The sequence below is a fragment of the Monodon monoceros genome, unplaced genomic scaffold (assembly GCF_005190385.1).
Source record: "Monodon monoceros isolate NGI ecotype Baffin Bay Population unplaced genomic scaffold, NGI_Narwhal_1 Super_Scaffold_10, whole genome shotgun sequence".
Taxonomy (NCBI): Eukaryota; Metazoa; Chordata; class Mammalia; order Artiodactyla; family Monodontidae; genus Monodon; species Monodon monoceros.
In genome coordinates, this window is record NW_021703766.1 from 55,550,044 (window position 1) to 55,566,816 (window position 16,773).

General features: G+C 45.3%; 1 protein-coding gene across 1 annotated transcript in view; it reads left to right on the forward strand.

Moving 5' to 3' along the window:
• Window positions 1-14,150, forward strand: part of NLRP5 (NLR family pyrin domain containing 5) — a 29,083-nt gene extending 14,933 nt beyond the window's left edge. Inside the window, exons 6-11 of the mRNA XM_029213375.1 lie at window positions 231-401; window positions 2,986-3,156; window positions 5,801-5,971; window positions 8,486-8,653; window positions 11,811-11,981; window positions 14,018-14,150. Coding sequence (XP_029069208.1) covers window positions 231-401; window positions 2,986-3,156; window positions 5,801-5,971; window positions 8,486-8,653; window positions 11,811-11,981; window positions 14,018-14,150 — 985 coding nt within the window. The remainder of the gene's footprint in view (window positions 1-230; window positions 402-2,985; window positions 3,157-5,800; window positions 5,972-8,485; window positions 8,654-11,810; window positions 11,982-14,017) is intronic.
• The last annotated feature ends 2,623 nt before the right edge of the window (window positions 14,151-16,773 follow it).

Below are 16,773 nucleotides of genomic sequence, written 5' to 3' on the forward strand. Positions count from 1 at the left end.
GAAATGACACTCTGGAGAGTGAATGGAAAATTGAACCACAAAAAGACCCGGGGCTGGGATGAGAAGGGGTGTTGCAAACAGAAACAGCAAATGCTTAGACCCTCAGGCCAGAGCAAACAGCATCCAGGAACCAGCCAAATGGACAGAGTGGCTGCCGTGCGGGGAAGGAGGGGAAATGGCTTGCTTCTGAGAAGAGGTAAGGATGTGTCTCCCGTTGCCTGTCTCTGCAGGTTGGATCACTGTGAATTAACCCACACCTGTTGTCAGGTGATCGCCCAAATGCTTGTTACGTCCATCAGCCTGAAATCCCTGAGCCTGGCAGGAAATAAGGTGACGGACCGGAGCATAAAGTCTCTCTGTGATGCCTTGAAGGTCACACAGTGCACCCTGCAGAAGCTTATGTGAGTTGAACTCTGTTCACCAGAGTTATCTTCTCTTGAGATCATCCAAGTCATGGGGGAAAAGGGAGGGGAACTGGCTGATGTGTAAGCCGAGGGTTAGAATGGGAGATGGGACCTCATGGGAGAGCCCAATGTGGAGGTTGGAGAAAGACCCAAAAACTAACATCTATGTCTTTGCTACTGACTCCAAACGGATATAAAAGACCAGAGCAGAAGCTGAACTTGAAGAAACAGAGTAGAATGGAGGTTGCCAGAGGCTGGGAGTTGGGGAAATGGGGAGATATGTGTCAAAGGGTATAAACTTCCAGTTATAAGAGGAATAAGTTCTGGGGATCTAACATACAGCTTTCAGATTATAGTTAACAACACTGTACTATATACTTGAAACTTTCTCCAATGCCAAAATCCCAAAGAGACGTAGGATTGTGGTTCAGCTGCCTTCTATGGCACCGTCTATGGCACCATCTATAGACGTCTATAGACGTCTATGGCGTCTATCCTCAAGCACCGGGCTCTGTGCTAAGTGTTCTCTCCCGTTAACATCATTTTCACAAGAAACCTACCAGCTGGGATTTTTTTCCTCCCACTTGCTGATAAGGAAAACAGAATCCAGAAGAAGGGAAGTCTCTTGTCTCAGGGCACACAGGGAATAAAAGGCACAACTAAACTCTGAGCTCCCGTTTGATACCTAGGGAACTGCTCTGTTACCTGGGAATTTCCTCCTTGACATCCCACAATTCGGACAAGGTTGTTTCTCCCCACCATTCCCAAAGAGTGCCATGGCAGGAGCATCCTCCTTCAGTGGGAGTTTGGTTCTGAATCAGAGGAAAAGTTGAAAACCAAGTGGCACTAATTACCCTTTCAAGCCCAGAAGGGGGAAAAAAAATCACAGTGGAAGCCAACATACCTTCTGGCCATCAACCTGTGGAGGGGTGGGGGAGAAAAACTTTATTCTACACTCTTATGCTCAGCATCTGGGGCCTGCAAATTAAACAGACAATGGACAGATTTGCGGGAGAAAAGGCATACAAATTTTATTGATGTTAATTTTTTTTAACGCGCATGGGGCCTTCATGGAAAGAAAGTGAAAAACCCGAAGAAGCAGTTAGACTCAGGAGCTTATATACCATTTTAACAAAAGGTAATGAACTGTGGAGAAGTGACTAGACAAAGGAAAGGGGTTTGGGGCTTCTATGGGCTGATAAATTATGGGAAGGTGACTAGGAAGTAAATGGGGGAAACCAATAGAAAATAAGCGTTATAGGAAGACTTGCCTCAGTGCCACCTCTATCTCTGTGATAAAGGTTGTTCTTTCCCTGGTACAGGAAGTGGGGGAAATGTGTGCCCTGCTTTCAGGCAGGTAGGTGGAGGGCAGAGAGCTCCTCCTGTGTCTGACTTTTCTTAATTGCCTCCAGCTCAAAATACTGTTTAAGTCAAAGTAGCATATTTTTGAGGTGGCCTGTCCTGATCCCTTTCAAGTCCAACCCAGCAAGCATTTCCTTCCTTCATCGAAAGGAACCACCACCAATAATACAGCGGAAGTGCTTGCTATGGGCACTGCACTGCTCTAAGCACGTCAGATGTGTCAATTCATCTAATTTTGTCACAATCCCATGAGAGAAGTACTATTAAACTCTCATTTTCAAGTACTGTTGCTTCTTAAGCTTTGCTAAAGTGGTGGACTATCTAGTTTATATCTATGGGTCACGGTATATTAAATGTAAGTCCTTCTAAATAGGGAAGTCACCCATCTCTGCAAAACCTCACACCACAGTAAAACAGCCAGATAGAGAGCAGATTTGCTTTGCCCAGGTGCTGCCCATGGTGGTTGATGGAAGATTTAATCACCCACGATATTTAGAGTAGTATTTTTGTTTTGCTTTGTTCTGTTTTGTTTTGCTTTGAAGTATAGTTGATTTACAATGTTGTGTTAGTTTTGGGTGTACAACAAAGTGATTCAGATAAAAAATGTACAGGTATATATATATATATATATGTGTGTGTGTAGGTATATATATGTATGTATATACATATATATATATTCTTTTTCAGATTCTTTTCCCTTGTAGGTTATTACAAGACATTGAGTAGAGTTCCCTGTGCTGTACAGTAGGTCCTTATTTGTTATCTATTTTATATATAGTAGTCCGTATCTGTTAATCCCAAACTCCTAATTTATCCCTCCCCGCCACCTTTCCCCTTTGGTAAGCATAAGTTTGTTTTCTATGTCTGTGAGTCATATTTCTGTTTTGTAAATTCATTTGTATCTTTTCTTTTAAGATTCCACATATGAGCAATATCATATGATATTTGTCTCTCTGTCTTACTTCACTCAGTATGACCATCTCTAGGTCCATCCTTGTTGCTGCAGATAGCATTATTTCATTCTTTCAGAGTGCAATTTGGGGACTGAATCACTGGAGTTGAGTTTGCAAGTTAAACACAGACATGATGTGACATCACCAGATATCTGCCAGGGCGTGTCAGCTATGGGGGTGACCTTTCTCTCCCTTCCTTGCAAGGGAGGGAGAGATGGAAATCTAAGAATAGATATCATTGCCTTTCTGGGACTCTCTCCTTGCAGACTGGGGAACTGCGGCCTCACAGCCACTGACTGCCAGGATCTGGCCTCGGCTCTCACCAAGAACCAGAGCTTGACACACCTGTACCTGTCAGGAAACAGCCTGGGGAGTGAAGGCATGAATCTGCTGTGTCGAGCCGTGAAACTTCCCAACTGTGGTCTACAGAGGCTGATGTGAGTCCAACTCGCTGCCCTGCGAGGATTCGTAGCTTTATTACAAAGAGCAGAAAGCAGTGGGGAACGTGGAAATTGTCAGGACGAAGGGACCTGATAAGTGCCACATCCTGCCCCTCCTGATAGCTTCTATATTTCATCCTTCCGTGGAAAATTCCACCTCCGCCTCTGTGTTTTCTTACAGTGGGAAGTCCTCATTTATCCAAATACAGCCGATTCTCATTACTTGTGGCAGTTGTGTTCTGTAAAGTTGCTGTGAATACTGAATTAGCAAATGCTGAATTAGCGAATACTGAACCATTGCACCTACGGGAATACAGGGTTAGGTTCCCGGGAGCCTCTGGTCACATTTTTTAAAATTTATTTTATTCAAGTATAGTTGATTTATATTGTTGTGTTAATATCTGGTGTATAGCAAAGTGATTCAGTTATACATATATATATTCTTTTTCATTATGGTTTATCACAGGATATTGAATATAGTTCCCTGTGCTATACAGTAGGACCTTGTTGTTTATCCATCCTATAGATAATAGCTTACATCTGCTAATCCCAAACTCCCAATCCATCCCTCCCCCAGCCTCCCTCCCCCTTGGCAAGCACAAGTCTGTTCTCTATGTCTGTGTGTCTGTCTCTGTTTCATAGATAAGTTCACTTGTGTCACATTTTCTTCAACCAATCAATACATAACCTTGTTTTGTGTGTTTCTTTTTAAAGACACTTTATTTAATGCATATTATTGATTCATTAACATTGAACTCACAGCCAACAGCACTAGATCTCATCCCTGAAGAAAGCTTATGTGATACATTTGTTTTCTCCATAAAACACATCCCAGCCTTCTTACCCTCAGGACACTAGACAGCACCTTAGCACTATCCTTGGGGGCCATTTTAAACAATGAAGTCACCACCAACAACAAAAAACCCCACAAAAGTGCAAAACATCGTGGCATTAACTGGACTGTGAAAAGGATGCCTGTTTATGGTGTGACAGCTGAAAAATTCCAACCTCAGCTAGGAGCATGTGCAACCGACAACTCAAATTTTTCTCTGCTGTGCACATTATTGATTTGCAAATATCGGTTTTTGGGGACGCCAATGTTAGCAAGGAGGCGGATTCAGGAATGCAGAGTCCACGAATAATGAGGCTTGACCATTTATTAAGCACCTACGTTGGGCAAACACTCTTGGTTGCTAGGGACAGAGATGAGAGGCAGATGTGGTCCCTATGTTTACATAGGTTAGATTCTGGCAGGGGAATGTTGGATTAGAGCTGAGATTTTTCAGTACTTCCCTGGCGGTCCAGTGGTTAAGACTCTGTACTTCCAATGCAGGGTGCACTGGTTTGATCCCCAGTCAAGGAACTAAGATCCCACGTGACGTGTGGCCAAAAAAAAAAGAGAGATGAGATTTTTAGACGAGGGTACTGGTGATGTAGGATCATTAGCCACAAAGTGTGTGTGACACACACACACATCTGGGGGTGCTGTGTACTCTAGCTATTTTACAGTAGGTGTAGGTGTCCCTGTCACTGTTTTAAATACTGCCCCCTCGTGTTGCCAGACTCTTCTATCAGAAATCTTTGGTTTGACGGTAAGAATGTGAGACTGTTAGCCCTGCTCAGTGCCGACAACCAGCTCTGCCATTTCACCTTTGACCCATTAGTCCACCAACAACGTCACATGAGGGGAAAACATTCGTGCATTAATGGTATACCTGTAGCCAGAAATTCTGTTGAAGAATATAACTTTGATTCATATGTCTACCTTATGACGAGCTCTAAGGTTCCCCAGTGAGTAAGTATGCGGAGATAGCAGTGTAGAGAGACTAGTGAGCACCACCCGCTCGCCAAGATGTCCGTGTCCTAATCCCCGGAACTTATGAATATGATACCTTACATGGTAAAAAGGACTTTGCAGTGTGATTAAGTTAAGAATCCTGAGGGACTTCCCTGGTGGTCCAGTGGTCAGGACTCCGTGCTTCCACTGCAGGGGGCACGGGTTCGATCCCCGGTCAGGGAACTAAGATACCTCAAGACGTGTGGTGCAGCCAAAGTAAAAATAAAATAGAATAGAACAAAAGAGCAAAAGAAAAAATTTTTAAAAAGAATCTTGAGATGGGAAGATTCTCCTAGATTATCTGGGTGGTCCCCATGTAATCACACATGTCCTTCAGAGGAAAGAAGGAGGTAGGAGACTCACAGGTGGAGGGGTGATAACAGAGTGATACAGTTGCTGGCTGGAGACCAAGATCTAAGGCATGGGGGCAGCTTCTAAAAGCTGGAAAAGGCAAGGGAACAGATTCTCTCCAGAAGGAACACAGCCCTGCTGACACCTTGATTTCCAGACCAGTGAGACCCTGACCTCCAAAACCGTAAGATAACATAGGTGTGTTTTTGAAACACTAAGTTTGTGGCCATTTGTTACAGCAGCCATAGGAAGCGAATGCATTGAGTATGGAGGAAAATTTTAAAAAGATGGATCTTGAGTAGCATCCAGCACGTGCACTGTGCCAGGTGTTCCACGGTCATCCCATCCCTGACACCCACAGGAGGAGAAAACTGAGGCCAAGGGAAGTTGCTCACGTGAGGTCACACTGAGGAACATGTATGACCGTCCTCTTTCCCTGTGTGTGCCCTGCAGACTAAACGCGTGCAACCTGGATGTGGCTGGCTGTGGCTTTCTTGCATTTGCACTCATGGGCAACAGACATCTGACGCATCTGAGCCTTAGCATGAACCCCTTGGAAGATGACGGGATGAACCTTCTGTGTGAGGTCATGATGGAGCCGTCTTGTCTCCTCCAGGACCTTGAGTAAGTTTCCCTGGTTGTTGGGGATCAACTCTACCATCTGGGGGCCTGAGGTTCTAGAATGTCAAGAGCGATAGTACCACAAATTAGTTCTAGGGTCAACTGAGGCTCATTCTTTCCAGTGGACACTCTGGGTAATTGATGTGTTGACACTGCAGTGAGTATGGGAAGGAAAGAGAAAGTATTCTGAACGGGAGCCCCGTGGAAGGATCTATGGGATTCTAGGACACGCTTGATCTCTAAAACCTCTTTACTTTTCAGAACATCTTGCACCAGGTTAATCTTCAGCTATTCATTCTGTATGTGGGGGGGAGGGGGAGGGGGGTAGCTGTCTATCTCTCAATCCCTTTTCTCTCTGGGGCTCAAATTTCTTCACCCCTATTGGAACATTTTTATATACTAGGAGTATTCCATCACTAAACCAACTAGAAAAAATTAAAGGACCTCAATGAACAGAAATAAATCTCTAAGCTTGAAACCAAGCAATAATCACTCAATATTTCAGTTAATGTCTCCCGGATGCATAAGCAGCATTGAATGTGTCACAAAGAAAGGATCCTAGCAGTTTCCATTCAGGTATTCTTACCATGTGGCAGGCATGTGGCTCTCAATATTTCTGCAGTTCCCCCACCAATCATACACCAGGGGGAACTAAAACTCCCAAGGAACATAAACCTTGCTTGGGTCTCACATTCTGTCCTTGAGGATAAGCAAATCATAATAGTAAGTGAAGCACGATATGGTATTCCATTTAATGGTGCATAATAACTTTTAAAACCCCCCAAAGCTGGGACTTCCCTGGCGATCCAGTGGTTACGACTTTGTGCTTCCACTGCAGGGGGTATGGGTTCAATCCCTGGTCAGGGAACTAGGATCCCACATGCCAAGTGGTGTGGCCAAAAAATAAAAAAATAAAATTTTAATAAATAAAATCCCCAAAAGCTGGACACTGGGCTTATGTCCAGTGTTTTAGTCATGGGTACCTTATCAAACTCTGTGTGCTTGATAGCCTTTTCTTATGATCGATTACAAAGGTAGAGTTAGTGGACCAAAAAGTGGGACCACTTTGAGAGCCCTCCCTCCCCAAAAATAAACAAATGAAAGGAATTGGATAGAGATCATAGTACACAAACCTCTGAGTAGCCCTCAAGTATTAATTCTTCTATTTCTTTTCATGGAATTGGCATTTTGAGCCCTAGTGCTGCATGGTATAGAAAATTCAGCTTAGTCCATTGGAGATGCCATTTCTTTGGGGTTGCACTTAAGTGCTGGGAGATTTTCTGGTCTTCACCATCACCATCGGTCCATACTGGCCTCTAAGACTTGATCATTCCCACCTGGTCTTCACAAGTGAGTCCTTCCTTGTTCTTTTTTCTTTTTCTTTTTCTTAATTTATTTTTGGCTGCATTGGGTCTTCGTTGCTGCGTGCAGGCTTCCTCTAGTTGTTGCGAGTGGGGACTACTCTTCTTTGCTTTGTGCAGGCTTCTCATTGCGGTGGCTTCTCTTGTTGCGGAGCACGGGCTCTAGGTACATGGGCGTCAGTAGTTGTGGTGCGCGGGCTTCAGTAGTTGTGGCGTGCAGGCTTCAGTAGTTGTGGCTCATGGGCTTAGTTGCTCCACGGCATGTGGGATCCTCCCAGACCAGGGATCAAACCCGTGTCCCCTGCATTGGCAGGTGGATTCTTAACCACTGTGCCACCAGGGAAGCCCTCCTTCCTCGTTCTTGATGTGAATGCCTCATGGAGATGGACCCAGTGGGATCATTCTGTGCTGAGCACACTAAGTTGATGATGTGAGACTCCGGAGCTGTTTCTGTCATGTCTCTTCAGATGACTCATATAGTCACTACTGAAGGGGCCATTTCCACCCTCTCTCACTCCTCCTGGGAACAGACACACAAGACCCCTTCTCCTTTTGGATCCCAAACCCTACCTAGTGTTTCAGTGACTTCTATCATCTTTTCTGTCCCTCTCAGGGCTCTGTCCCTTTGTCAGAGGCTCTACCAATTTCTACGCATGTTTTTTTCCGTCTCTCTCCCTGCCTTCCACCAGGGAGAATGTTCATCTCATCTTCAGGTGAAAAGAATGCTCTGATAGCTCATTTCTTTGTCTGAAGATGCCTCCAGTCTCTTCGAAAACTTTCCCCACCCTCTCCTATTATATGTCTCTTGAGATGATAAACTGTCCTAAGCTGTTCACAGGGATGGACAGAAAGATCGCCAGTTAGGAAGGAACAAGGGGAATCTCTACTAATGTTTCTGAACCTTATCCCACTGTGGTGCTCTCCTCAAAAGGTACAGATATTGTCCCTCTCTCTAAATCTCGCTCAATAATCTCCATCTCTCTCTCTTCATCTCAACCTCTCTCTCTCTCTCCCTCTCTCTCTCCATCTCTCTATATCTATTCATCTCTCTGTCTTCATCTCTCTCTCTCCATCTCTCTCTCTCTCTCTCTCTCTCTCTCTCTCTCTCTCTCACGCTCTCTCTCCCCCACCCACCCCCACTTCCCTCCTCTTGCAGATTGGTAAAGTGCCGTCTCACTGCCGCTTGCTGCAAGAATCTGTCCTATGTCATCACAAGAAGTCAACACCTGAAGAGCCTGGATCTAGCCGCCAATGCCCTGGGTGACCACGGGATTGCAGCGCTGTGTGAGGGATTGAAACAGAAGAATTCTCTGAGGAGACTTGGGTACGTTCCTGGGATCCTCTTTGAGGGCTGGGCACAGAGTGAAGGGGACCCAAACGTTAAGTCGCTTGAACAAAGACCGTGTTCTGATTTTCACAATTCCATCAAATTAGACAGCATACAACCATGGCAGACTAACAGACTGAGGCACAAATTCCAACTGGGCTCCTTTATATGGATGAATTAAATAGCCAACGCTTGAGAACAGGGTCTGGAGGTAGTGAGAACTAAATAGATGCATGTTTACTGGAAAACCCATGTGTGCTGAGCACAGTGCCAAATGGTGGAGGTATGGACATGTATAGATCATGGAGTGGCTGCATTTACGGTCTAGTGAGAAAGGTGGACCAAAGAGCAAATGATGACATGGCTGGTTCTCAAACCCTAGTAAGCATCAGAATCACCCCAGAGGCTTGTTTAAAACAGTGTGCCAGTACATACAATGGAATATTACTCAGCCATAAAAAAAGAATGAAATAGTGCCATTTGCTGCAACATGGATGGACCTAGAGATGGTCATACTAAGTGAAGGAATTCAGACAGAGACAGACAAATACCATATGATATGGCTTATATGTGGAATCTAAAAAAAAGGATACAAATGAACTTATGAAAAAGAAACAGACTCACATAGAAAACAAACATCGTTACTAAAGGGGAAACATGGCGGGCAGGGATAAATTACGAGTTTGGGATTAACATATACACACTAATATATATATATATATATATATATATATATATATATATAAAATAACCAACAAGGACCTACTGTACAGCACAGGGAATGCTACTCAATATTCTGTAATAACCTATATGGGAAAAGAATCTGAAAAAGAATGGATACATATATATATAATATATATATATACACAATTGAATCTCTGCTGTACACCTGAAACTAACACAACATTGTGTCAATAAATCAACAATACAATGTAAAATAAAAAATTTTAAAAAAAAGGACTGAAGCACTGACACATGCTACAATGTGGATGAACCTTGAAGACATTAGGCTAAAGTGAAATAAGCCAAATACAAAAGGTCACATGTTGTATGATTCCATTTCTATGAAATATCCAGAATGGGCGAATCCATAAAGACAGAAAGTAGATTACAGGCAGACCTCATTTTATTGTTCTTCCCAGATACTGTGTTTTTCACAAATGGAAGGTTTGTGGCAACCCTGCATCAAGCAAGTCTATCAGTGCCATTTTTCCAACATTTTCTCACTTTGTGTCTCTGTCACATTTTGGTGATTCTCCCAATGTTTCCGACTTTTTCATTTTTATTATATTTGTGATGGTGATCTGTGAGCAATGAGCTTTTTTTACTTTCTAATTTTTTTTAACTGAAATATAGTTCATTTACAATGTTGTGTTAGTTTCGGGTATACAGCAAAGTGATTCAGTTATACATTATATATATAATTATTTTTCAGATTCTTTTCCCGTATAGGTTATTACAGGATATTGAGCATATTCCCTGCGCTATACAGTAGGTCCTTGTTGGTTACCTATTTTACATACAGTAGCTTGTATCTGTTAATTCCAGATTGGTGAACTTTGATGACTTGATGAAGGCTCAGAAGATTAACATTTTTTAGCAATAAAGTATTTTTTAATTAAAGTACACTGTTTTGGGTCTTCCCTGGTGGTGCAGTGGTTAAGAATCTGCCTGCCAACGCAGGAGACATGGGTTCAATCCCTGGTCTGGGAAGATCCCACATGCCGTGGAGCACCTAAGCCTGCATGCCACAACTACTGAAGCCCGCGCACCTAGAGCCCATGCTCTGCAACAAGAGAAGCCACCACAATGAGAAGCTCGCGCACGGCAACAAAGAGCAGCCCCCGCTCACTGCAACTAGAGGAAGCCCACACATAGCAACAAAGACACAATGCAGCCAAAAATAAATAAATAAATAAATAAATTTTTAAAACTACATTGTTTCTACAAACAATAAATGCTGGAGAGGGTGTGGAGTAAAATGAACCCTCTTGCACTGCTGATGGGAATGTAAATTGATACAGCCAGTATGGAGAACAGTATGGAGGTTCCTTAAAAAACTAAAAATAGAGCTACCATATGACCCAGCAATCCCACTCCTGGGCACATACCCAGAGAAAACTGTAATTCAAAGACACATGCACCCCAATGTTCATTGCAGCACTATTTACAATAGCCAGGACGTGGAAGCAACCTAAGTGTCCATCAACAGATGAATGGATAAAGAAGACGTGGCACATATATACAATGGAATATTACTCAGCCATAAAAAGAAATGAAATCGGGTCATTTGTAGAGATGTGGATGGACCTAGAGACTGTCCTACAGACTGAAGTAAGTCATAAAGAGAAAACCAAATATCATATATTAACGCATGTATGTGGAATCTGAAAAAATTGGGAAGGTAGATTCTTAACCAGGGGACCACCAGGGAAGTCCTGCTGCTGATTTATTTTATACCTAGTTGTTTGTACCTCTTAATCCCCTACTTCTCTATTGCCCCTCCCCCACCACTGGTTTTTTTCTCTGTGTCTATGACTCTATTTCTGTTTTCTTCATTCATTCATTTTATTTTTTAGATTCCACATTTAAGTGAAAACATACAGTGTTTGTCTTTCTCTGTCTGACCTACTTCACTATGCATAATACACTCCAGGTTCACCCATGTTGCTGCAAGTGGCAAGATTTTGCTCTTTTTCATGGCTGAGTAGTATTCCGTTGTGGTATTTAATTTTGGCTGCATTGGGTCTTTGTTGCTGTGTGCAGGCTTTCTCTAGTTGTGGCAAGTGGGGGCTACTCTTCGTTGTGGTGTGCAGGCTTCTCATTGCGGTGGCTTCTTTTGTTGCGGAGCATGGGCTCTAGGCACGCAGGCTCAGTAGTTGTGGCTCGCGGGTTTCAGTAGTTGTGGCTCGCGGGCTCTAGAGCACAGGCTCAGTAGTTGTGGTGCACGGGCTTAGTTGCTCCATGGCATGTAGGATCTTCCTGGACTAGGGCTCGAACCCATGTCCCCTGTATTGGCTGGCGGATTCTCAACCACTGTGCCACCAGGGAAGCCCCCCGCTGTGATTTTAAAGTTGTGGTGGAAGTCAAACATGTGTTAAAGGAGGGATCCGGATCTTGGGGTCATTCCTTGGCTGTGCTGTGCTCTCTAAAGGTTGGAGACATGTGGACTGACCTCCAATGGCTGTGAGGCCCTCTCCTCTGCCCTCTCCTGCAATCAGCACCTGACCAGCCTAAACCTGATGCAGAACAATTTCGGTCCCAGAGGGATGACAAAGCTGTGTTTGGCCTTTGCACAACCCACATCTAATCTACAAACCATCGGGTAAGTCCCCGGCGATGTCTTCTGAAATACAAACCTCCTTCTGCTACAGGCACACTAATTGGTGGAGAAGCAGTTGATCTGAGAAGTTGAGACCTTGTCTCATCAACCAGATCTTTATCCAACCGCTAAGTGCCCACCGTGTTCCAGGCACCGTCTGGGGTGCTGTGGATACAGGGTGGGTACCATGGGGTTTCCTCTGGGGATGGGTTTGGGGAGCGTGGAGGGATGACATACAAATAAAATGTTTATCTTCAAAAAAAACCCTAAAACTGGAAGTACCATAGGATCCAGCCATCCCGCTTGTGGGTATACACCCAACAAAATTGAAAGCAGGTTTTCAAAGAGATATTTGCACATCTGTGTCCATAGCAGCATTATTCACAATAGCCAAGAGGTGGAAGCAACCCAGGTATCTACTGATGGGTGAATGGATAAATGACGTGTGGTCTGTCCATACCATAAAATATTATTCGGCCTAAAAAGGAAGGAAATTGACACATGCTACAACGTGGAAGAACCTTGAGGACATTATGCTTGGTGAAATAAGCCAGTAACAGAAAGACAAATACTACATGATACTACTTAGGTGAGGTCCCTAGATTCATCAGATCCACAGAGACAGAAAGTGGAACGGTGGGGGCCTGGGGAGCGGGAGACGGGGAGTTAGTGTTTAACGGGGACAGAGTTTCAGCTGGGGGAGATGAAAAGAGTTATAAGGATGGACAGTGCTGAAGGTTACACAACAGTGTGGATGGACTGAGTGCCACTGACCTGTACGATGAAAAATGGTTCCGATGGTAAAGGTTATGTGTATTTTCCCACCATTAAATGTTTTTAATGTTCAGGATTACTGCAGGTGGTAAACGCCAAGAAGGAAACAAAAGAGTAAGAGAGAGTGACCGGGTGTGGAATTAATTTTGACGATAGAAAAAGTATTTGCTTCTTAGCACCTCATGCTCAGGGCACCCCTGGAGGTGAAGAAGTACAGCTGTGATTGAGGGAAGTAAAGACCTGACTGGAGAAACATAAAACTTGTGGCAGCACAGAAGGCCCCTTGTGGTTGATTGTGATGTATTTATATCAGTAGCAAACTTCCCGGTTGACTAACTGGTTTCTCCTGTGTGGTCCAGCGTACAGAAGGTGGATTTATCCAGGGGTCAAGTTTTGACTGATGGACGTCACCAGAAAGAACACGATGGTTGTGGTGTGAAATCTGAGGGGGAGGGTGGCTTGGAAAGCATGGCTCAGTGGATTTGGAGATCCTGATGCAGCCAAAGAGAACGGTTTCAGCGATCACTTCAGCGAGTGAGCTGAAAAGGCAGAAGGCTGTGTTGAAAAGGGGCATATTTGTGTCGGTGACTCACGAGGCAATGTAGCCTCTGATGAGATAAGCTTGTGATTTAGGGAACTTAGCAGTAAAGATGAGAAGAGGCAGACCTAGATTTTACTAATGGACCTTTCAGGAGGCTGTTTCCTTATCTGTCAAATGGGGACGATACCATGTGTCTATTTGAATACCTGTTTCTCTCTCCCAGAATATAAGCTTCATGATGGTGGGGATTTTGCCTTGTTCATCACTGTGCCTCTAAACCCTGTAACAGGACCTGGCACAAAGTCAGTTCTCAGGAAGGAGTTCTTGAATGGATGAATAACCATGTCTGCCTCTTCAGATAGCTATGAGGGACAGGTGCCTGTAAAAACTCAGTGTAGTGTCTGCCTTGTAAAGAGTTCCTTTACAAGGAGGGACTGACTTTCATTCTATGGGGAACACACTGTTTCTCCTCAAGAATACAAGAGGAGGGACTTCCCTGGCGATCCAGTGGTTAAGACTCCGTGCTTCCAGTGCAGGGGATGGGGGTTTGATATCTGGCCAGGGAGCTAATATCCCACATGCCGTGTGGTGTGGCCAAAAATTTAAAAAAAAAAAAGTGCAAGAGGAGGTTTCAGACCCTTGGTGGGGTGTCCAGGAATTCTGAGGAAGGGAGAAGCGTCAGAAGCAAATTCTCAGAGTAGTAAGTCCCCTTCTTGCTCCCCAGGCTGTGGAAATGGCAATACCCTGCTCGAATAAGAAGGCTTCTGGAGGAGCTAGAGCGACTCAAGCCGCACATTGTAATTGGTGACGGTTGGTATTCTTTTGCGGAAGATGACCGGTACTGGTGGAAAAGCTGAAGACGTAAAAACCCTCCCCACCCACACTCACTCTGATGGAGGAACTTTCTAGGGTCCAGCTGTGCCCAGGGGTTCCTTTTCAAAGATGGATAATGATTTCTGATTCTCATAAAGCCCTCATAGGTAGTGATTCTTGTGTGTCCACTTTAACTTGGTCATTGCATTTGCCTGAGGTAGGCTTGTGACCTTCGTGTCATAGGACCTCAGTATCTGTGAAATGTCTGTCCTACCAGAGGGCATGGAGAGAGAATCAAATAAACACTGAGCATTTGGAAAAAGCATCCAGTGGCCTTCTTTTTTTTCTTTTTTTTTTTTTTGGCTGCGTTGGGTCTTCATTGCTGCATGTGGGGTTTCTCTTCTGGCGAGCGGGGGCTACTCTTCATTGTGGTGCGCGGGCTTCTCATTGTGGTGGCTTCTCTCGCTGCAGAGCACAGGCTCTAGGTGTGCAGGCTTCAGTAGTTGCGGCACGTGGGCTCAGTAGTTGTGGCGCATGGGCTTAGTTGCTCCACGGCATGTGGGATATTCCTGGACCACAGATCGAACCCATGTCCCCTGCGTTGACAGGCAGATTCTTAAATACTGCACCACCAGGGAAGTCCCTCCGGTGGCCTTTTTGATCAATGTGGGTGTGATTCCAGAGCAGAGGAGGGAGGACTTAGGTCCTTAAAAGTGCCCCCAAATTTTGATAACACAGGTCTGCTGGTTTTTTAAAGCACATATCTGAATTTCAAAGTAGGATGTGACTATCATTCAACCTCTGAGATATAAACACAAAGCTGAATTTATTGCTTAGTGTAGTAAAGAACAACTGGTCTACCACAGTCTCTCCCTCAAACCAACCCCAAGAGGTAGGTAATAGTTTCCCTATTTTACAGATAAGGAAACAGAGGCCGATGGATGTTGACATTTGTCTGTCTGGTGTCACAAAGTCAATTAGTAATCCAGAGAAAACTCTAATTGGAAAAGACATGTGCACCCCAATGTTCATAGCAGCACTATTAACAATAGCCAACACAGGGAGCAACGTAACTGTCCATCAACAGAGGAGAGGATAAAGATGTGGTACACGTATACACTGGAATATTACTCAGCCATAAGAAAGAATGAAATAATGTCATTTGCAGCTACATGGATTATCATACTAAATGAAGTAAATCAGAAGGAGAAAGACAAATACCATGTGGTATCACTTATATGTGGGGTCTAAAATATGATACATAGTTGCATGCACATTCCTTTTTATATTTGCGCCCCCCCGGAAGGCAGAGCAAGAGGACAGGGAACATCTCCTGGAAGGCGACCGTTGGCAAATCCAGGGACATCGCCCTGACCTAGTATGTCTGGCCGCGGGGTGGGGACCCAGGGTGGGCACATGCTGCCTCCTGGATGACTCTGGGCTCTTCCATTGTCATTTTCTCCAGTTGGATCCTTTCCCCATGTCATGTGATGTAGCACTCCCTTCTACCCACTCCTCACACTCTGCAGGTGGGTAATGTTGGGGATGTGTGTGGTGTGAAGCCATGTCAGGTCTGATCCTCTAAGCTACAAGTCACAGAATTCCTGACCTGAGGTCACTGAGTAGAAGTTCCCCAACTGGTGAGTTCAGTGAATTCAGCAGCCCCGGGAGGGCAGGATCTCAACCCACCTCCCTGCCATTCCCTTGAACCTCCCCTGGAGCTCACTAGGTGGCGGTAGAGCGTCATCCAGAAAGGACGGCTCACGCGTCCCCAGGGCAGGTGTTTCATCCTCAGCACTGTCGAACTTCGGGGCAGGATGATCCTTTGTGGCGGGCAAGGGGGCTGTCCTGTGCACGGTAGGGCATCGAGCGGCATCCCTGGCGTTTACCAACTAGATGCCAGGTGCACCCACCCACCCCCGGTCCTGAGAACTAAAAACGGCTCCAGACATCGCCAGACGCTACCTTTGGGGCACACTCACCGCCACCCGAGAACTGCCACTCTACGTTAAACAGAGAAGCCTCCCTCGGAAGCACCGCCACACCCCGCGGGACAGAACTGCTTCCCTGGCAAGCCCACATCGGCGTGTAATGCTGAGGGTGTGGCCACTTCTTGCTTCCCTCGTAGGAGGACAGCTGTTTCGTAGACCCAAAGGTATAGCTGCGTTATTCATAGCTGCCAAAACTTGGAAGCAACCAAGATGTCCTTCAGGAGGTGAGTGCATACAAGGCCTGGAGAGGGTAAGCGGCACCTGCTGGCAGAACAGGGATTTGAACCCTGGTTCCTCACCCCTGCGTTAGGTTCCTTCCCGGGACAGGAATTAGCTGTCAGTGACCAAGGACCAGGCACTTACAGACACTCCCAGGGATCCCTTGAGACAGTCGAGACAGGCAAGATCTTCTCTGCACAGAGGAGGAAGCCGAGGGTGAGAGGGATTAGCTCACTTGCCCAGAGTCACACAGCCTATGTGCGGCACCGTGGAAACTGGCCCAGAATCTTTCTTGCCCCAGGGGTAGGGAGAGAATGACTCAACCCAAGCCCTTACTTCAACCCAAGTGACGGGGCACATCCCTTCCACCCACCAGGCACGACTCCTTCCTCCCTCCCTCCCTCCCCCACCTCCGGAAGCGCCCAAGGGCAGCGCTGGATGAGAGGGAAGGGACTGC